This window comes from Carcharhinus amblyrhynchos, chromosome 11 (assembly GCF_965287045.1).
Source record: "Carcharhinus amblyrhynchos chromosome 11, sCarAmb.v2.hapA, whole genome shotgun sequence".
NCBI lineage: Eukaryota > Metazoa > Chordata > Chondrichthyes > Carcharhiniformes > Carcharhinidae > Carcharhinus > Carcharhinus amblyrhynchos.
Window position 1 is genome coordinate 27,442,969 of NC_137334.1, and position 22,351 is coordinate 27,465,319.

The window sequence follows — 22,351 nt, forward strand, 5'->3', positions numbered from 1 at the left end:
TTCGCACCTATCCAGAATCATCTTTGCAATCCTTTCCTCTACATCTCTGGAACTTTTTGGAGGCCTATAAAAAAAACTCCCAACAGTGTGACCTCTCCTTTCCTGTTTCTAATCTCAGCCCATACTACCTCAATAGACAGGTCCACATCAAACGTCCTTTCTGCCACCGTAATACTGTCCTTGACTAACAATGCCACGCCTCCCCCTCTTCTACCACCTTCTCTGCTCTGACTGAAACATCTGAACCCCAGAACCTGCAACAACCATTCCTGTCCCTGCTCTATGCATGTCTCTGAAATGGCCACAACATCGAAGTCCTAGGCACCAATCCAGGCTGCAAGTTTGTCCACCTTATTGCGTATGCTCCTCGCATTAAAGTATACACACTTCAAACTACCCTCCTGCCTGCCAATACACTGCTGTGACCTAGAAACCTTATCCATGACCTCCCTATTCTCATCCTCCTGTACATTGGAGCTACAATTCAGGTTCCCATCCCCCCTTTGAATCAGTTTAAACCCCCCGAATAGCATTGGCAAATTTCCCCCCCAAGATATTAGTACTCCTCTGGTTCAGGTGCAGACCATCCCTCTTGTAGAGGTCCCACCTACCCCAGAATGAGCCCCAATTGTCCAAGTATCTGAACCCTTCCCTCCTGCACCATGCCTTTAGCCACGAGTTCAAATGTTCTCTCTCTCTATTCTTCTCCATGCTATCCCACGGCACAGGTAACAAACCAGAGATAACCACTCTGTTTGTTTTAGCCCTAAGCTTCCACCCTAACTCACTGAATTTCTGTTTTATATCCCCATCCCTTTTCCTACCTATGTCATGGGTGCTTACATGTACCACAACTTGGGGCTGGTTCCCCTCCCCCTTAAGGATCTCGAACGCTCGATCAGAGATATCATGGACCCTGGCACCTGGGAGGCAACATACCAACCGCAAGTCTCGCTCATTCCCACAGACTCTTCTATCTATCCCCTTAACTATGGAATCCCCAATCACTAATCCTGTTCTTTCCTTCCCCCTTCCCACCTGAGCATCAGGGACAGGCTCTACTCCTGAGACCTTTACAATTTATGGGGGCCAAGAGGGGGGAAAAAAACTACTACCCAGGCGTCCCTGTGACTACTTCCTGTATCTGGTTTAAAATTTAAAAAAACTACAGACATTTGTTTAAAAAAAACACTAACTTACTCACAAGCTCTCCTCTCACCAATCGCCCCCTCTCTGATGTGCTCCCAAGGAACAATGAGGTTGATTCTCTGAGGTGACTAACTTTTAAAAGTGAAAAAAAAATCTACTACCCAGGCCTCCCTGTGACTACTTCCTGTATCTGGTTTAAAATTTTAAAAAAAATCTCCCACCCCACCAGGAGTATTTCACTCCGGGGTTTAGAGTAATTCCCATATTCGGGGAACTAGCAAGAGACCCCATTGGAATGACTTTGGTGGGGGGGGGGGGTGGAGAATGGGTGCCCCTGTGCACGGGCACCTTGGCAGTGCCAGCCTGTGCCCCTGGCACTGCCCAAGGGGGAAGGGTCTTGGAGATCAGGGCACTCCAAGGCTGGGAGGGGGAAGGCATTGTGGGTTGGGGCTGATCCAAGAATTGTCATGGAGGTCATGATTGGACCATGGTGTGTCAGGAGGGGCAGTACCATGGGGTCCTAGTCTGCATTGCACAGAGTGTGGAGATTCAAAAAATTCAATTAAATTTTGTGAAACATAATCTTTCACTCACAAAGCCATGCTGACTGCCCCTAATCAGTCTTTGCCTCTCTAGATGCCTATGCCTAAGTCAACAGAAGTTTCTTGATTTCTTCTCAGTTTTCATTTGTCAAATCAAGCCAAGCTTTATAATCGTTGAGCCAGCAATGCAGCAAATGGCCACTGAATTAATGAGGCTTCGTCATCCTCACCTCCATCAATTTTTGCTCTGCTGATTAAGGATAGCATCAAGGTGGTAGCAAGGGATGATATTGGAGCCAAGGAGCAGAACGTGGAATCGTTGTGGGTGGAGATTAGGAACAGCAAAGGGAGGAAGACGCTGGTGGGTGTCGTCTATAGGCCCCCGAATAATGATCTGGAGGTGGGGCGGGCTGTTAACGCGCAAATAAGTGCGGCGTGCAGGAATGGGACGGCCGTAGTTATGGGGGATTTCAATCTGCATATTGATTGGTCGACCCATGTTGGACGTGGTGGGCTCGAGGAGGAGTTCTTGGAATGCTGCCAGGATAGTTTCCTGGAACAGTGTGTGTTGGAGCCGACGAGGGAGCGAGCTATCTTGGATCTGGTGTTATGTAATGAGGCGGGTAGAATTAGGGACCTTGCGGTGAAGGATCCTCTTGGGGAGAGTGATCATTTGTATGGTGGAGTTTCTGGTGCAGATGGAGGAGGAGAAAGTGGGTTCCCGGACACGCGTACTTTGTTTGAATAGAGGGGAGTACGGTAGGATGAGAGAAGAATTGGCGAATGTTGACTGGGGGAGCGCGTTGGAGGGAGGGACTGCTGAGGAGCAGTGGAGGATCTTTAAGGAGATCTTTCTTGGTGCTCAGCGGAAATTTATTCCGATGGTCAAAAAGGACCATAGGAGGAGAGGTAATAAGCCGTGGATAACGAAGGAGATGAAGGAAGGACAGGGAGGGTGGCAGAAGGGGTGGTGGCATGGCACTGTTGATCAGGGATAGTGTCATGGCTACAGAGAAAGAGGATGTCGTGGAGGGATTGTCTACAGAATCTCTGTGGGTGGAAGTTAGGAACAGCAAAGGGTCAAAAACTTTGCTGGGTGTAATCTATAGGCCGCCCAATAGTGACAGGGAAGTTGAAGTGCAAATAGGGAAACAGATTCTGGAGAGATGTTTTAATAACAGAGTTGTCGTGATGGGAGACTTCAATTTCCCAAACATCGACTGGAATATCCCTAGGGTAAGGGGTATAGATGGGGAGGAGTTTGTTAGGTGTGTTCAGGAGGGTTTCCTGACGCAGTATGTGGACAAGCCTACGAGGGGAGAGGCTGTACTTGACCTGGTACTGGCGAATGAACCAGGGCAGGTGATGGATCTTTCGGTAGGAGAGCATCTTGGAAATGGTGACCATAATTCTATCTCCTTCACAATTGCGTTGGAACGAGATAGGATCAGGCAGGCTAGGAAGGTGTTTGTCTGGGGTAAGGGGAGATACGAAGAAGTCAGGAAGTTACTTGGACAAATAAACTGGAAGGAGGCGTTCTTAGGGAAAAGTACCGAAGGAAGGTGGCAGATATTCAAGGAATGTGTGTCTGGAGCTCTGAATGACAACGTTCCGATGAGACGAGGGGGTTTTGGTGGGTCGAGGGAACCGTGGTGCACAAAGGATGTGTTGAATCTAGTCAGGAAGAAAAGGAAGGTGTACAAGAGGTTCAGGGAATTAGGAGATGTTAAAGATCTTGAGGAGTATAAGGACTGTAGGAGGGAACTTAAAAGGGAAATTAGGAGAGCCAGAAGGGGTCATGAGAAGACCTTGGCGAGTAAGATTAAGGAGAATCCCAAGGCCTTCTATAAATATGTGAAAGGTAAAAGGATAAGAAGAGAAGGGATAGGACCTATAAAAGGTGAGGGGGGAAAGGTTTGTGTGGAACCAGAAGAAATGGCGGAGGTGCTTAACGAGTACTTCGCCTCAGTATTCACGGTGGAAGCCGATCTGGGAGATTTTGTTATGGATGTGCAGCAGATGGAAAGGATTGAGTACGTGAATATTAAGGAGGAGGATGTGTTGGAACTTTTGAATTCTATCAAGGTAGGTAAGTCGCCGGGACCAGATGGGATGTACCCCAGGATACTGTGGGAGGCGAGGGAAGAGATTGCAGAGCCCCTGGCGATGATCTTTGCGTCGTCAATGGAAACGGGAGAGGTTCCAGAGGATTGGAGGATTGCGGATGTAGTTCCTATTTTTAAGAAAGGGAACAGAGATAGCCCGGGAAATTACCGACCAGTGAGTCTGACCTCAGTGGTTGGTAAGCTGATGGAGAGGCTTCTGAGGGACAAGATTTACGAACATTTGGAGAGGTTTGACATGATCAGGAATAGTCAGCATGGATTTGTCAAGGGCAGGTCGTGCCTTACAAGCCTAGTTGAGTTCTTCGATAATGTGACTGCACACATTGACGAAGGAAGTGCCGTGGACGTAGTGTACATGGACTTCAGCAAGGCGTTTGATAAGGTCCCCCACGCAAGACTTCTTGAGAAGGTGAGAGGGCATGGGATCCAAGGGCCTTTGGCCTTGTGGATCCAGAACTGGCTTGCCTGCAGAAGGCAGAGAGTGGTTGTGGATGGGGCTTTTTCTGAATGGAGGTCAGTCACCAGCGGAGTGCCTCAAGGATCTGTTCTGGGACCCTTGTTGTTTGTCATTTTCATAAATGACCTGGATGAGGAAGTGGAGGGATGGGTAAGTAAGTTCGCTGATGACACGAAGGTCGGTGGTGTTGTGGATGATCTGGAAGGATGGCAAAAGTTGCAGCAGGACATAGATAGGATGCAGGACTGGGCGGAGAAGTGGCAGATGGACTTCAACGCGGATAAATGTGTAGTCGTCCATTTTGGCAGAACCAACGGGATGAACGAGTACACTATCAAGGGCAGAAGTCTGAGTAGTGTTGAGGAGCAGAAGGATCTTGGGGTCCGGGTCCACAGGACTCTTAAATCGGCCTCGCAGGTGGAGGAGGTGGTCAAGAAGGCGTATGGTGTACTGGCCTTCATTAATCGAGGGATTGAGTTTAGGAGTCGGGAGGTAATGCTGGAACTTTATAAGACCCTTGTCAGGCCTCATTTGGAGTATTGTGCGCAGTTCTGGTCGCCTCACTATAGGAAAGATGTAGAAGCTATTGAAAGGGTGCAGAGGAGATTTACAAGGATGTTGCCTGGACTGGGAGGCATGCCTTATGAAGTTAGGTTGAGGGAGCTGGGACTCTTTTCCCTGGAGAGACTAAGGTTGAGAGGCGACCTGATAGAAGTTTACAAAATGTTGAAAGGAATGGATAGGGTGGACTCTCAGAGGCTATTTCCCCGGGTTGAAATGGTCGCTACGAGAGGACACAGATTTAAGGTGTGGGGAGGGAGGTTCAGAAGTGATGTTAGGGGTAAGTTTTTCACTCAGAGGGTGGTGAGTGAATGGAATCGGCTGCCGTCAGTGGTGGTGGAGGCGAACTCGCTGGGGTCTTTTAAAAGACTTCTGGATGACTATATGGGGTTTAATGAGATTGAGGGTTATAGATAGGTCTGTAGGTTGGTAGGTGATGTGATCGGCGCAACTTGTGGGCCGAAGGGCCTGTTTGTGCTGTAGTGTTCTATGTTCTATGTTCTAAAATGTTAAATTAAAAGCAGAGGAATTTAGAGTAGCTAAGAGTAGTGGGCGAGAAGAGGATTGGGAGAGGTTTAAATGTCAACAAAGATTGACAAAGAAGTTGATAAAGAAGGGTAGGAGAAACTATGAAGCTGGGCTAGCGCTTAATATAAAAAAGGATAGCAAGAGTTTTTATAAATATATAAAAAGGAAGAGGCTGGCTAGGGTGAACGTTGGTCCTTTAGAGGATGAGAAAGGGGACCTAGTGGTAGGGGATGGGGATATGGCTAAGGTATTGAATAACTTTTTTGTTTCTGTCTTCACGGAGGAGGACGTGAATAATTTGCCGGGTGTTAGTGATGGAAAGGTGGTAGGACTGGAGGGTCTTAATGACATTACTGTTACTAGAGAGGCGGTGCTCGACAGACTGGAGGGACTGATTGTGGACAAGTCCCCAGGACCGGATGGAATGCATCCGAGGGTTCTGAAAGAAATGGCGGAAGTGATAGTGGATGCCTTAGTGGTTATTTTCCAGACGTCGCTGGATTCCGGGGAAGTGCCGGAAGATTGGAAAACGGCTAATGTTACGCCGTTGTTTAAGAAGGGTGCCAGGCAAAAGGCGGGGAATTATAGGCCGGTTGGTTTAACGTCTGTGGTAGGTAAAATGTTAGAATCCGTCATTAAGGAGGAAATTGCGAGGCATCTTGAAGGGAATTGCTTGATAGAGCAGACGCAGCACGGTTTCATTAAAGGGAAGTCGTGTCTGACAAATTTACTGGAGTTCTATGAGGATGTGTCTAGGGCGGTGGATGGAGGAGAGCCGGTGGATGTGGTCTTTCTGGATTTTCAGAAGGCGTTTGACAAAGTACCTCACAAGAGGTTATTGCAGAAGGTCGAGGGACATGGAGTTGGGGGTAGGGTGTTAGCGTGGATAGAGGATTTGTTGTCAAATAGGAGGCAGAGAGTGGGGGTCAATGGGTGCTATTCGGATTGGCGGATGGTGACTAGTGGAGTGCCCCAGGGGTCGGTGCTGGGGCCTCAGCTTTTTACCATTTATATAGATGATCTGGAGGAGGGAACCGAGTGTAGAGTGTCGAAATTTGCTGATGACACCAAGATTGGGGGAACGGCAAATTGTGCGGAGGGTGTGGAGAGTCTGCAGAAGGATCTAGATAGGCTGGGCGAATGGGCCAGGAAGTGGCAAATGGAATTTAATGTTGGCAAGTGTGAGGTGGTCCACTTTGGTAGGAATAATGGTAGGAAGGACTATTACTTACGTGGCGAAAAACTGCAGCAGGCGACGGTGCAGAGGGACCTCGGGGTCCTTGTGCATGAGTCGCAAAAACCCAGCTTGCAGGTGCAGCATGTGGTCAGGAAGGCGAATGGGATGCTGGCTTTCATAGCGAGGGGGATTGAATATAAAAGTAGGGAGGTCTTGCTGCAGCTGTATAGTGCAGTTTTGGGCGCCGCACCGGCGCAAAGATATTTTGGCCTTGGAGGGAGTGCAGAGGAGGTTTACTAGGCTGATGCTGGAGTTGAGGGGGTTGAGCTATGAGGAGAGGCTGAATAAATTAGGCTTGTACTCGTTAGAGTTTAGAAGAATGAGGGGAGATCTCATTGAGACGTATAAGATGATGAATGGGATGGATAGGATAGAGGTGGAGAGACTCTTCCCGCTCAAAAAAGACAGTAGGACTAGGGGGCACAGCCTCAAGATAAAGGGGGTGCGGTTTAGAACGGAGTTGAGGAGGAACTTCTTCACTCAAAGGGTGGTGAATCTCTGGAATTCTCTGCCCGTTGAAGTGGTGGAGGCTGCCTCGCTAAATATTTTTAAGACGCGGGCTGATGGGTTTTTGATAAGAGAGGGGATTAAGGGTTATGGGGAGAGGGCGGGAAAGTGGAACTGAGCCACGACAGATCAGCCATGATCTTATTGAATGGCGGGGCAGGCTCGAAGGGCTAGATGGCCTACTCCTGCTCCTATTTCTTATGTTCTTATTACACTTGTTGCTCATGTTTACCTGCAGCAATTGTAGGGCAGCACAGTAGTTAGCACTGCTGCGTCACAAAATCTGGGACCTGGGTTTAATTCTGTCCTTGATTGGCTGTGTGGAGCTTGCATGTTCTCTCTGTGTGGGTTTTCCCTGGGTGCTCTGGTTTCCTCCCACGGTCCAAAGATGTGCAGTCTAGATGGATTGGCCATGATAATTTGCCATTTAGTGTCCCAAGATGTATAGGTTAGATGGATTCGCTATAGTAAATGTGTGGGGATATGGGGACAGGGTGGGGAGAACGCCTGGGCAAAATACTCTGTCAGAGAGACGGTGCACATAGAGCAGTATAGTTAATAGAATCAATCAGGAGACTAGGATTGAAATCAACCAGAAGGATGACTTGCTCTTTCAACCATTTAGCAAGTTGTTAGATTAGTTGGTACCTGGGAAGTATCGGTGTAAATCCCTGTGTAAATTGAGGCTATGATCAATTGATAATAACATCAATTATCATTTACTTTCATTTGTTTATCATCAAATCAACATTTTGCTGCTGCACTTAGCTCATAGCAATTTATGAAGTTCCTATTTTGATGGTGTATAATTGCACATTATCTAATGAAAGTTTACTTGTCAATAGTTAATAAGTGTGTTGATAAATTGAATTCAAATTATTTGCACATTTTCTTTTGTAGACTCCAGGGCATACTCCTGGGCACACACCTGGACATACACCTGGGCACACACCAGGGCATACCCCTGGTCACACACCTGGAAACACACCTTCTCAGAGCCGCTGGGATGAAACACCTGGTCGTTCAAAGGGCAGTGAGACTCCTGGTGCAACCCCCAGCTCAAGAATGTGGGAGCCCACTCCTAGTCACACACCAGCAGGGGCTGCTACACCAGGACGAGATACACCTGGACATGCTACACCAGGTCATGGGGGTGCAACTTCCAGTGTGCGCAAAAACAGATGGGATGAAACTCCAAAAACAGATAGGGGTGAGGTTAACTTTTCCTTCTGCAAAGAAAATTGCATTCATGTTAAAGTAATGATTAAAGAAATTCTAGCTGTTGAAACTTCTGTAAACTGTTTTTTTTGAGCACATTCATTTGCGATCATAAAGACTTCAAAATGTCACACAACTGCTTTAATTGTGTGTACGAACATATACTGATAGAAATTCAGAAGCAGTCAGTGCCCAAATGCAGCAAGACCGTGACAGTATCTAGGCTTGTTCACAAGTAACATTTGGGCAATGACTATCCAGTAAGAGAGAATCTAAGCATTGCCCCATGACATTCACCACATCCCCCATTGTTACCATTGACCAGAAACTGAATTGAACTAGCTGTGGTTGTAAAAGCAGGTCAGAGGCTAGAAATCCTACATAAAGTAACTCACCTCTATAAACAAAATACATGTTTTCCTGTTACTATGATGTAAAATTATCAAGCTGGTGGATTCCTTCAGGAAGTCAACATATTGGGAAGGTCTTGTGTATTCAGTTAATTAATTCAAAAGATTATCTTTTTCTTCCCACTTTGAACTGTTTGCTCATTTCCCGATTGCCTTAACTCCTTGGGATATCGTCACTATCTGAACTTCTGCATAAATACTCAGGCACTTCAGAGGACACTGGATTGAAATTAGTTGTATGAACCAGCAATGAATTTTCTTCTGCCTCACTAGGGAAATTATGCCAACTATAGCACTCAACAGATTCATATCAACAAATTCATGGTAGGATCAAATCTGGAACTGTCTTTGATCATTCTCAGAATGGTTGTACTCATTGGATAATTTTGCTGAACTATCAGAGAACCAAATGTCTGACTACAACATAACTTAATCTTTTCAGCTTTTTCACCAGTAATGCTAATCTATGTGGATGGAAAAAAAGTTATAAAAACTGACCAAGAAAATTCCTGTAAAATATTTCTCTGGCTCCTTAAGACAACCAAGCAAATTTGGAGACCTGTTTTACCCATGATGCACCACTAATTGCAGATAACTACCTTTCTCTAAAATAAATATTGACACCAGATAAGCTATTTTGAACCAGTTTTTCTCAACAACTTAATTTTCAAATGACACAAGAAATAGAAGCAGGAGTCGGCCAGCAGGCCCTGCAAGCCTACCTACTGCTCTGACAAAAGGTCATCCAGACATTGGCACCATTCTCTCTCCACAGATTCTGTCAGATCTGCTGATATTTTCCAGCATTTTCTATTTTTGTTTCAGACTCCAGCATCCTTTTTTGCCTTTAGTTTAAATTATTAACTTAAGAAACCAGTATTGACGTTTGAGACTTCATGATTAAGCATTAACGGTTATTGATTGCTCAATGTTGCTGCAGGATTGAAATTGCTATTGGTATATTTTGATTGTTGAGATAGGATTAATTAGAAGAAAATATTTCAAAATGTTTGACGCAGATCCACCAGCATACGAAAGAATAAATAATGTTTTGTATGGAATTCCTTTACAAGAAGTTGGAGGTTGTAAAGGAAGGTTTCTATTTGACGTATTAGCTTATTTTCTATTAAAAAGGGCAACGATTTTCATAGTAAAATAAAGATGTTCCATCCACCTGATGAATCCCAACTTTAAATAAATACCAACTATGCTCGATCTATTATATCGCTCAGGAAACTATTCAGCTGTTTTTTGAAACTGCCTGTGCCATCTTTCCATTCTTGTTTTTAATTCCATCACGTATATTTTTGCTCAGTTGGTACTAATTGGAATAATAATGGTGCTTGAACTTGTTGAAGAGTTATACTTCAGTTTATGCAATTGAAGTAGGTAGCATTCATTTTAATATTGAGCAATGTTTCTTTAAGAGTTTTTGTGTCTTTTTTTAGGCAACATAAAACAAGGAATTGTCTTGAATGATTTCTGCTTTTAAAGTTTTGGTCTTGGGTTCTTGTTCACTATTTCATTTCTTATTTTAGAAACGCCAGGGCATGGCAGTGGCTGGGCTGAGACACCACGGACAGATCGTGGAGGTGACTCGATAGGTGAAACCCCAACCCCTGGTGCAAGCAAAAGAAAGTCTCGTTGGGATGAAACGCCAGCTAGCCAAATGGGTGGCAGTACTCCATTGCTTACCCCTAGTGGAATTACACCAAAAGGCACACCTGCAATGGCTATGGCGACACCTACGCCAGGTGATGAAGCAAAAGCTGTATTTTCACTATTTATAGATTGCATCTGATGTAAAATGCTGTATTTTAAATAGATATTTAGACCATAGTTCAGTAACCACCAGTGGCCCTTTTGGTGCTTTCCTACGTGGCCTATTTTCTTGTGCGAGTCTGGATGATGGAGGGGACAGAGACAAAACTGTTGAGGTTGGTCCTATTCCCATGCATGTGCACACAAGCATACTTGTAATGGGGACCTGAGCTAGTTATATGATATCAGCACTGAAAATTGCATTATTTATGGAACAGGTTTGTTGAGCTACCAATCCAATTTATTTCTTGGAACCAGCAAAAAGAATTCTGTGCTTTATAAAAGATCCTTTTTCAATACTGATGTTTAAAGTGTTAAAGTAATCTCACGAATTATAAGCAATGGCATTTAAGAATTTTTTTCTGACTAAATCAGAACAAATTTGTTGGAAGCTAAACTACATTACAGATTGCGGAAACAACCAAATTAAAAGAAAAAAGAAAATTACAGCACATGAACAGGCCCTTTGGCCCTCCAACCCTTCACTAACCATGCTGCTAAATTCAATAAAAGAATTATAGTCTATTTAAAAAGAGTCAAAAATATTTTAATCTTTTGTGTTCAAGTAACTTTAGAGAAAAATTTTTGTATATATATATATATAAATATTTCAACTGTTTAGGCCACTTGATGAGTATGACACCCGAACAACTGCAGGCATGGCGTTGGGAGCGTGAAATTGATGAAAGAAATCGCCCACTTACAGATGAGGAACTGGATGCAATGTTCCCTGAAGGCTATAAGGTAATGTAGTATAAACCTAGAACGGTAGTGACGCTTCATTTTAAAAGCCATACTTAATGGAAGACACTGAGTCAGCATAACTTTGTCAAGGGGAGGTCATGTCTGACAAATCTGATGGAGTTCTTTGAGAAGATAATAAGGAAGTTATATAAAGGGGAACCAGTGGATGTGATTTATTTAAATTTTCAGAAGGCCTTTGACAAGGTGCCACACAAGAGACTTTTAAATAAGGCCATGGTGTTTGGAGTGAGATCCTGGCATGGATAGATGAGTGGCTGGCTTGCAGAAGGCAGAGAGTGGGGATAAAGGAGTCTTTTTAGGATGGCAGCCAGTGACTAGTGGTGTGCCTCGGGTCAGTGCTGGGACCACAACTTTTCACAATATACATTAATGATTTGGAGGAAGAAGCTGAAGGCACTATTGCTAAGTTTGCAGATGATAGATATGTAGAGGGACAGGTGGTATTGAGGAAGCAGGGGGGCTGCAGAAGGACTTGGACAGGTTAGGAGAGTCGGCAAAGAAATGGCAGATGGAATACAGTGTGGAAAAGTGTGAGGTTATACACTTTGGAAGGAGGAATGGTGGCATGGACTATTTTCTAAATGGGGAAAATGCTTAGGAAATCAAGCATAAAGGGACTTGGGAGTCATTGTTCAAGGTTCTCTTAAGGCTAATGTGCAGTTTCGTTCGGCAGTTAGGAAGGCAAATGCAATGATAGCATTCATGTTGAGAGGGCTAGAATACAAAAGCAGGATTTAACTTCTGAGGCTGTCTAAGGCTCTGGTCAGACCCCATTTGGAGTGCTGTGAACAGTTTTGGGCCCCGTATCTAAGGATGGGTGTGCTGGCTTTGATGTGGAGATGCTGGCGTTGGACTGGGGTAAACACAGTAAGAAGTCTGACAACACCAGGTTTAAGTCCAACTGATTTATTTGATGGTAAACTCACAAGCTTTTGAGGTTTCCCTCTTCATCAGGTGAATGAAGAGTTCTGGCCTCAGACAGAGCATATAAAGCAAAGACAGTTTACAGATTACTGATCAGTAAACCTGGTGTTGTCAGACTTCTTACTGTGCTGGCTTTGGCAGGGGTCCAGAGGAGTTCACAAGAATGATCCTTGGAATGAAGAGCTTGTCTCATGAGGAACAGCTGAGGAGGAATTTCTTCAGCCAGAGAGTGGTGAATCTGTGGAACTCTTTGCTGCAGAAGGCTGTGGGAGCCAAGTCATTGAATGTCTTTAAGACAGAGAAATAAGGGATATAGGGTTATGGGGAAAAGACAGAAGAATGAGGATGAGAAAAATATCAGCCTTGATTGAATGGTGGAACAGACTTGATGGGCCGAGTGGTCTAATTCTGTCCTATAGACCGTTAATTTTGATACAAGCTAGTTTTACCCAGTACAGCAGTGCACATCATGTCCTGGGTAGCCACTATCTGTATTTTCTGCAACTGGCTCCCCATTTCTTGGGCGCAATAGTTAGACATATGGCGGTGACATTAATTATATGGGCAATTATAATTGGATGACCTGTGAGATTGAAGCTGGTGGAGTGGGGGCTGCATTTTCTTAAACAGTAGTTACTCCTAAACAGGCTTCTCATAAATTTGAGTTTGTTTCTGGGTGATTGTATTGTCCTATTTAAGGGGAAATAGGAATTTGCATTTTAAGAGAGTGCAGAAAGAACTTCAAACAAACCACTTAAATGTGAGCCTAACCAATCATTAAATCTTCACTCACAGCACAAGAGTGAAATGACAAAGTTGTAATTGTTGCATTGTTGGCAATTTTTCAGTTTGCTAGTTGCCGACAAAACAGCAAAGAATTGATTTGTAATGTTATTTATCCTGGTTTTAAATTTGAATACATGTTGTTACTTCATTGACCTATTAAATGAGAAAAGAATTGCCCAAAAAATGTGTAGAGGAAAAATTGTTAATCTTATTTTGTTATATTTAAATGAATACCATCATTTATTCAATGAATAAAAGTAACTTTCTTTTGAATCTTCACAGGTTCTTCCACCTCCAGCTGGTTATGTCCCAATCCGAACACCTGCTCGTAAACTGACTGCAACCCCGACACCGCTTGGAGGCCTAACTGGATTCCACATGCAGTCTGAAGAACGCTCTGCAAAGAACATGAATGACCAGCCCTCTGGGAACCTTCCATTCCTGAAACCTGATGACATTCAGTACTTTGACAAATTGCTGGTAATTGTGGTTGAAAATTTTGTAGTTGCCTGATTTCTCCCAGTAAAAAGGAGTATACACATGTGAATTGTAGATTTTATCTGATAAGGATTTACAGCTTTTAAATTACATTGATACCATACAGTATCTTTTTTAGAAGTTGAATGACCTCCTATTGTCCATTTTGAATATTGTTTACACATTAAAATTCACAAACTGGACTAGTCTATGCTTGGAAATAACAAGTGTGAAACTTGGAATAGTTGAAATGCTTTTGTGTTAGCAGTAGGATTTTGCTGTTAAATTCCAGAGCACTGTAAATATGCAAGTGATGCAATATGGGTTACATCATCATGAGTTAAGAAAAGTGTATCAACATGACAATTTTGTACGTATTTGCAGCATATTTCATTTAAAGGACAACTTCTTCCATAAGTGCTTTGTTAAATGTTGGTTACGAAGACTTGGAAGCTGAGAATGAAGTGGAAAGATTTTGAAAGAAATGCTAGCAGATAGGAAATAGTGGAGGAAAAGTACAAAGTAAGCTGGAGTTATAGTGAAAGAGGTATGTAGGAAGATACAGTTGGAAGCAATTGTTATAGATGTAGGTTGGTAAGACTATAGAGAAATTGAAGACTAAGGTCTTATCCACTGGAGCTTGATAAGAATGGAGCTGATAGTGATGTAAAGCATTGTTTACAGCTCACCTACTCATCATTGGACACTAAGGGCCAATTTAGCATGGCCATTCCAACTAGCCTAGGCATCTTTGGACTGTGGGAAGCTTTTAGTGGGAAAAACATGTTGTAGCTTCTCATCTTGCACTCATCAGAACATATTGTAAAAATGTTGATATAGGGGAAAACAGCTTATTCTTTATGGCTTTTTACCATTTATATAGATGATCTGGAGGAGGGAACCGAGTGTAGGGTGTCGAAATTTGCTGATGACACCAAGATTGGTGGAACGGCAAATTGTGCGGAGGGTGTGGAGAGAGTGCAGAAGGATCTAGATAGGCTGGGCGAATGGGCCAGGAAATGGCAAATGGAATTTAACGTTGGCAAGTGTGAGGTGGTCCACTTTGGTAGGAATAATGGTAGGAAGGACTATTACTTACGGGGTGAAAAACTGCAGCAGGCGACGGTGCAGAGGGACCTCGGGGTCCTTGTGCATGAGTCGCAAAAACCCAGCTTGCAGGTGCAGCATGTGGTCAGGAAGGTGAATGGGATGCTGGCCTTCATAGCGAGGGGGATTGAATATAAAAGTAGGGAGGTCTTGCTGCAGCTGTATAGGGCATTGGTGAGGCCGCAGCTGGAGTACTGTGTGCAGTTTTGGGCACCGCACCTGCGCAAAGATATTTTGGCCTTGGAGGGAGTGCAGAGGAGGTTTACTAGGCTGATACCGGAGTTGAGGGGGTTGAGCTATGAGGAGAGGCTGAATAAACTAGGCTTGTACTCGTTAGAGTTTAGAAGAATGAGGGGAGATCGCATTGAGACGTATAAGATGATGAATGGGATGGATAGGATAGAGGTGGAGAGACTCTTCCCGCTCAAAAAAGACAGTAGGACTAGGGGGCACAGCTTCAAGATAAAGGGGGGGCGGTTTAGAACGGAGTTGAGGAGGAACTTCTTCACTCAAAGGGTGGTGAATCTCTGGAATTCTCTGCCCGTTGAAGTGGTGGAGGCTACCTCGCTAAATATTTTTAAGACGTGGGTTGATGGGTTTTTGATAAGAGAGGGGATTAAGGGTTATGGGGAGAGGGCGGGAAAGTGGAACTGAGCAGCGACAGATCAGCCATGATCTTATTGAATGGCGGGGCAGGCTCGAAGGGCTAGATGGCCTACTCCTGCTCCTATTTCTTATGTTCTTATGAGAAAAAAGTGCTGATTGGTTGGCAGTAGATGCTCATTGGTAGAGGTGTTGCACGGGTGACTATTAACTGCCAAGCATTTCAGGGTGATAGAGGTATTGTTTAGAGTCATGGGGAGAGACGGATAATAAGGTGAAGAAGATTATTATGATAGTAGATTTGATTTTAAGTTTTAAGTCACGGGTAGATAGATTTCTGATTGAAAAGGGAGTAAAGGGTTATGAGGAGCAGGCAGGTAAGTGGAACTGAGCCCCTTCAGATCAGCCATGATCTTATTGATGGCAGGGCAGACTCGAGGGGCTAGATAGCCTACTCCTGCTCCTATTTCTTATGTTCTTATGCATGTATCTGTGTTCTCCTTCACGCACACACCAGTGACCTTTTTGTCTGTAATCCAGATGGCTCAAACCTCACCCCAGGTTAAAAAATCTAGGCTGATGCAGTAGAGAGGGAGTCCTGTGCCTGTTAGTCACCTGCTGTCAAAGCTGAAAAACTCAATTTCTCAGGGTTTTGCTCATAACTCAGTCTCTAATGAGACAGCGTTTGACCAAATGAAAATATGCAAAAGAAAATGCACTACGAAATTCTGGTTATTTGTGATATTTCTCAAGACTGGTATGGATGCATTTACCTTTCAATCTAGGAGTGCTATACGTGCAGTTGTTTTGAAAAGAATGTTGAATTAAGGATTCTGTACAAGCTGTTGTAGCTTGAAGGGAGTTTTGAAAAATCAGATTTGAAAATTGCAGTACTTGACAGAAACATTTGTCATCTTTACTCATCAGGTTGAAGTAGATGAATCAACGTTAAGCCCAGAAGAGCAGAAGGAAAGAAAGATAATGAAGTTGCTTCTGAAAATAAAGAATGGTACTCCACCAATGAGGAAGGTAAGCATAGTTTTATTGTGTGTCATTACTAGCTCTATTGTACTAGTATAAATATGATTTTTCTCCTCTTTTTCTTCCAAGGCTGCTTTGCGTCAAATAACTGATAAAGCCAGAGAATTCGGAGCTGGTCCACTGTTCAATCAAATTCTTCCACTGCTGATGTCCCCAACACTTGAAGACCAGGAACGTCACTTGCTGGTTAAAGTTATTGATCGAATCTTGTACAAGTTAGATGATTTAGTTCGACCTTATGTGCATAAGGTATGTTCACGTCTGTTGAGTTTGATTTTTAATCTGTACAGTTCAAAAATGAGAAAGTAAATTGTAAAAAAAAAAGAAGCTCTGGCAAGACACATTTATTGCCCATTTCTAACTGCCCTAGAAGATCAAGTAAATCACTGCCGTGAACCACTGCAGTTCTATGGCGATGCTTCCTCAGTAGTTTTAGGGAAAAAAATTTGGAATTTGATCCCTAATGAAGAAACAGTAATATGTAGTTTAGTTGGGTTCCTGAGTAAATTGGAGGTAGTTGTGTTCCAATGATATTACTGCTGTTGTCCTTTCCAGTGATCGAGGCTGCAAGACTGTGGCAGGTGCTGTCATTGTAAGATGGTCAGTTGCTACAGTGCACCCTGTGGATAGCACATCATTAAGTCACAGTCACACCAATGCTGAACCTAGTGTAGGAAGGAACTGGCTGAGCCGTTTCTTAGGTGTCATGAAATCAGAAATTTGTAGCACAGATGGAAGCCATTTAGGCCATTATGTTTGTGCCAGCCAACAAATAGTCATCCAGACGAATCCTACTTTTCAGCCCTTGATCTGTAGCCTTAGAGGTGACAGCACTTCAGGAGCATGCATATTCAAGTACTTTTCAAATGTTATGAGGATTTCTGCCCCCTCTGCCCTTTCAGGCAATCAACTCCATGACCCTCTGGGTGGAAACATTTCCCTTCAAATTCCCTCTAACGTGCTACCCTAAATCTCAAGTGGTTATGGACCCCTCAACCAAGAGGAATAGAGCTTCCTATCCATTCTATCTAGACCCATCATAATTTGATGCGCTTGAATTAGAACTCCATTTGGCCTTCTCTAGCCTCCTGAATAAAGTTTTCCAATCCAGGCATATCCTCATAAATCTTCTGTGCACTTTCTAGTTCAGTCACATCTTGGCTAAAGTGTGGTGACCAGAACTAAATGTAGGACACTTCCTATGGCCTAACCAGTGTTTTATTCAGTTCATGCAAAACCTCCCAGGTTTTGTTGTCTTGGACAATAAGTGCTGCCTTGACCACCTTATCCAGTTACTTTCAAAAATCTGGACAGTATCCTTCCATTTATTATTTATTTCCTTGCCTTGTTAGCTTTCACCAAATGCATTACCTCACTTCTCTGGATTGAACTCCCATTTGCCACTGTCGTGTGCCACCTGAGTAGTTACTGCAATCTACAACTTTTTTGTTCGTTATCAGCCACATGGCCAATTTTTGAGCTGTTTGCAAACTTTTTAATCATAGCCCTTGCATTCAAATCCAAATGTTTAATGTACATTACAAAAAGCAAGGGTCCTAATACTGAACATTGTGGAACCTGGCAGTTTCCTGTTTATAGCAGCTGCACTTGGTAAGTGGTAGATATTCCATTCTACTCCTGACTATTGTTTTCTAAATCATGAAGAAGCTCTAAGGGCTCAGAAGATGAGCCAAGTGGTACAGAGTGCCAAGCATCTATCTTGTTCTTGTAACTGTTGTGTTACAGCTTGGTCTCTCTCTTCTTCCTCCCTTCCCAATTGTTGTTGGGGAACGTAATAAGGGTAGATTGATTTGCATCTCAAAATTGAATTATTCCATTTTACCACCTTTGTGCAATGCAGGAAATCAAATTGGTTAAGTTATTTAATTAGACCTTGTATTATTATAATTCCCCTGTTGTATAGTTTGCACTGATTTTGCTCTGCATTCAAAATGCTTAAAGATAATTCTGGCGGATTTCAAATAATTTCTTTTCGTCTTTCAATCCTTGTGGTGGCTCATTTACCAAATATATTTCCCAAATATTAAACTGTGTCACCTCAACCAGAAAGATCACAATTTTGAGCTGAAGTTCCAGATATCAGGCAGAAAAGAAGTTGGAAGGGAACAGTTGACTTAAATATCCGTGAGATGGGAACATGGGAAAAATAGTCACAGATGTTAAATGGTTCTGAGTTGATGCTGGAGAATGTATTTTGAGGCTGTTGGATGAAGACAGGATGCAGCTTGTCTTATTGCTTATGGAACAACGTTCTAACACATAAAAAGATTGGTAAAATGAGTAAGATATGAAAGGCCAGATGGTGCTTTTCGTGTCACCATGTTATTGTGAATCAGTGCAACCATTGGACAAGGCAAGAAAATTGGTGTTGAAGATTGAGTGAGTGACATTTATTGCTTTTAAAAAGAACTGTTGTATTCCAGGACATTATTGTTGTTAGGAAGTGAGAAAAGTATAAAAGCTGTTTATGATCTTGGTACACATTTTATTTTCTGAACTTTGCAGGGCCACAGAAAATGTTATGATGCAAGGGAGGAGCAACATAACAGTCAGAAGTACATAAAAGGATCTTTTATGTGCTATCTCACCAAATTATTAGTCATGAGATCATGAAGTTCTTATATTAACTGTGTTGCTGTTGGAAAGTGATGATGGTTTCCCTCAAGATGAGAGAATCAACAACCAATTTAGATTCGGCTGTTTCCATTCGATTCTTTCTAATCTGGCTATTAACTACGAGTGAAGAGTATGCATTTCTTTAATATAATTGCCTTAGTTATGAATAAAGATATGTTGACACTTTTTTTTACAGATTCTTGTGGTTATTGAGCCATTGTTGATTGATGAGGACTATTATGCCAGAGTGGAAGGCCGAGAAATCATCTCTAATTTAGCAAAGGTATGTATGGAATTGCTTAAAATTTCTGTTAAATCCAGTACCAAATTCTCAAAGAAATTAATCTGCTTGTCTGTTGGTCTGACGTGTTTCTGGTTCTGTTCTGTATGTTTTTAGGCTGCAGGTCTTGCCACAATGATTTCCACTATGCGCCCTGATATTGATAACATGGATGAGTATGTGCGTAACACAACAGCTAGAGCCTTTGCTGTTGTCGCCTCTGCTCTGGGTATCCCATCATTGTTGCCTTTCCTTAAAGCAGTGTGTAAGAGCAAGAAATCATGGCAGGCTCGGCATACAGGAATCAAAATTGTGCAGCAGATTGCTATCCTTATGGGTTGTGCCATCTTGCCTCACCTGAGGAGCTTGGTTGAAATTATTGAACATGGTATGTATTGAAGAATTAGCAAATTTTGCACAAATTTGTCCAAACTGTCACTAATAACTTTTGAGAAGCTATTTAATAATGCGACTTTTAAATGTACAATTTAAATTGAAATTTATGAATTTCTCCATAAGAGACTGCATTCTGTGTTTTTATTGTTTTAACTGCAGACTTTAGTTGAGTACATCATAAATTAAATGTTTGTGTAAGTTGATCTTGTGAATTCCTCCCTTCTTCATAGGCCTGGTTGATGAACAGCAGAAAGTTCGAACCATTAGTGCCCTGGCCATTGCAGCCTTGGCTGAAGCTGCAACCCCATATGGTATTGAATCATTTGACTCTGTTCTAAAACCATTGTGGAAGGGTATTCGTCAACACAGAGGCAAAGTAAGATTATCATCATGAGCATATTATTATAATTCTTGACAATGAAAAAATGTTGCTGGATGATCACCAGTATTCAATTAAATAATAATGTGTTATAGGTGTAAGATATCTGCCCCCAAAGAACTTAAGGAAATCAACCTTTTTTTGATTTATAAGATTTATATTTTTAGTACATGCGTGTGATTTTTAAACAAACGTTGACTATATTAATGTGTGAATGCAAAATGTAAGCATCGAGGTTAAAGAATTTTGAGATCTTCCCCACATCATTCAACAAAGTAGTATATCCCAGAAATTTCATGATAGATGCAACCAGTGGGATTTGTTAACTTTTTCAGACACTCCTCCCTCTGCCACAGCCAAATGGTTCTCTACGTAATGTGCTTTCCCCAATAGCAAAGCCACTGTAGATAACTTGATGAAGTAAAAATGAAAATTTCACCAGTTGGTGATCAGAAGAGATTTATATCAATGCTTCTATATTGTTTTCAAAACACTTAATATAAATACTATCTATTTTAGGGTCTGGCCGCCTTCTTGAAAGCTATTGGATATCTTATTCCTCTCATGGATGCTGAGTATGCTAATTACTATACTCGTGAAGTGATGTTGATCCTTATCCGAGAGTTTCAATCTCCTGATGAAGAAATGAAAAAGATTGTGCTCAAGGCAAGTTTGTAACTATATGATTGAGAAGGTGGTGATGTGCTGCCTTTAACCGACTACGCTCCATGTGGTGAAGGCATTGCTGTCAGTTGTGGTGTTCTGTAACTTTGATCTAGTGACAATGGAAAAAAAAGAAAGACCTGCGTGTATATGGTGCCTTTCATGACCACAGGATGTCCCATGATAGCCAGTCAAGTATTTCTAAAACGTAGTTAGTTAAAATGTGGCAATTTAAGTTCCCATAAACGGCTGGGTAATCAGTTTGTGACGTAGATTTAAGTATAAATATTGTCCAGAAAACCATTGAGTACCCCGCAGTTACTCAAAAAGATCCCACAACACTTTTTATGTCCACCTGAGAAGCCAGATGTGGCCTCATTTTAACATCTTATCCAAAAGGCAATACCTTCGACTAACTCAGGATTGCACTGGACTGTTAGTCTTGGTTTTTGTGCTGGAGAGAGATCTTGAACCAGCGAACTTTGGGCTCAGAAGCAAGAGTGCTACCAGATAAGGCAATATATTTCCAAGTCAGAATGGTGTACATCTTGAACATAAGAACATAAGAAATAGGAGCAGGAGTAGGCCAACCAGCCCTTCGAGCCTGCCCCGCCATTCAATAAGATCATGGCTGATCTGTCTTGGCTCAGTTCCACATTCCCGCCCTCTCCCCATAACCCTTAATCCCCTCTCTTATCAAAAACCCATCAACCCGCGTCTTAAAAATATTTAGCGAGGTAGCCTCCACCACTTCAACGGGCAGAGAATTCCAGAGATTCACCACCCTTTGATTGAAGAAGTTCCTCCTCAACTCCATTCTAAACCGCCCCCCCTTTATCTTGAGGCTGTGCCCCCTAGTCCTACTATCCTTTCTGAGCGGGAAGAGTCTCTCCACCTCTATCCTATCCATCCCATTCATCATCTTATACGTCTCAATGAGATCTCCCCTCATTCTTCTAAACTCTAACGAGTACAAGCCTAATTTATTCAGCCTCTCCTCATAGCTCAACCCCCTCAACTCCGGCATCAGCCTAGTAAACCTCCTCTGCACTCCCTCCAAGACCAAAATATCCTTGCATAAGTATGGCGCCCAAAACTGCACACAGCACTCCAGCTGCGGCCTCACCAATGCCCTGGCATTGCTGGTAAGGCCAGCATTTGCTGCCTGTCCCTAATTGCTCCTGAACTGAGTAGCTTGATAGACCATCGCAGAGGATAGATAGGAGTCAACCACATTGGAATCATGTGTAGGCCAGATTGGATGTGGAATTAGTGAACCAGATTTTTTTTTTCATGTTTATCAATGGTAGTAGTTGTAGTTATCATTACTTATTCCAGGTTTTTTAATTGAATTGGAATTCCATCAGCTGTTGTGGTGGGATTTGAACCCATGGCCCCAAAGCACGTTCTCCCCGTGTCTGCATGTGTTTCCTCTGGGTGCTCTGGTTTCCTCCCGCAGTTTGAAAGACGTGCTGGTTCGTTCATTGGCCATGCTAAATTTTTCCCCGTGTACCCGAGCAGGTGCTGGAGTGTGGCAACTTGGTGATTTTTACGGTAACTTCATTGCAGTGTTAATGTAAGCCTGCTTGTGACACTAATAAATAAACTTTAAAACTTCAACATTAGCCTGGGTGTCTGGATTATTGGTCCAGCGACATTACAACACACCATTTCCCCTTGCTATGCTTGTTCTATGCTGATTCTGGAGATGAGGGGGTTGTTCTATGCTGATTCCGG

At 42.9% G+C, this 22,351-nt stretch overlaps 1 protein-coding gene across 3 annotated transcripts in view; it reads left to right on the plus strand.

Moving 5' to 3' along the window:
- sf3b1 (splicing factor 3b, subunit 1) overlaps window positions 1-22,351 on the plus strand; it is a 63,013-nt gene that overhangs the window by 23,530 nt on the left and 17,132 nt on the right. For all 3 annotated transcript variants that reach the window (XM_080198780.1, XM_080198782.1, XM_080198781.1), the window contains 10 exons: window positions 8,008-8,317; window positions 10,274-10,489; window positions 11,179-11,300; window positions 13,314-13,511; window positions 16,146-16,247; window positions 16,329-16,508; window positions 19,093-19,179; window positions 19,294-19,564; window positions 19,803-19,948; window positions 20,471-20,617. In XM_080198780.1, coding sequence (XP_080054906.1) covers window positions 8,008-8,317; window positions 10,274-10,489; window positions 11,179-11,300; window positions 13,314-13,511; window positions 16,146-16,247; window positions 16,329-16,508; window positions 19,093-19,179; window positions 19,294-19,564; window positions 19,803-19,948; window positions 20,471-20,617 — 1,779 coding nt within the window. The remainder of the gene's footprint in view (window positions 1-8,007; window positions 8,318-10,273; window positions 10,490-11,178; window positions 11,301-13,313; window positions 13,512-16,145; window positions 16,248-16,328; window positions 16,509-19,092; window positions 19,180-19,293; window positions 19,565-19,802; window positions 19,949-20,470; window positions 20,618-22,351) is intronic.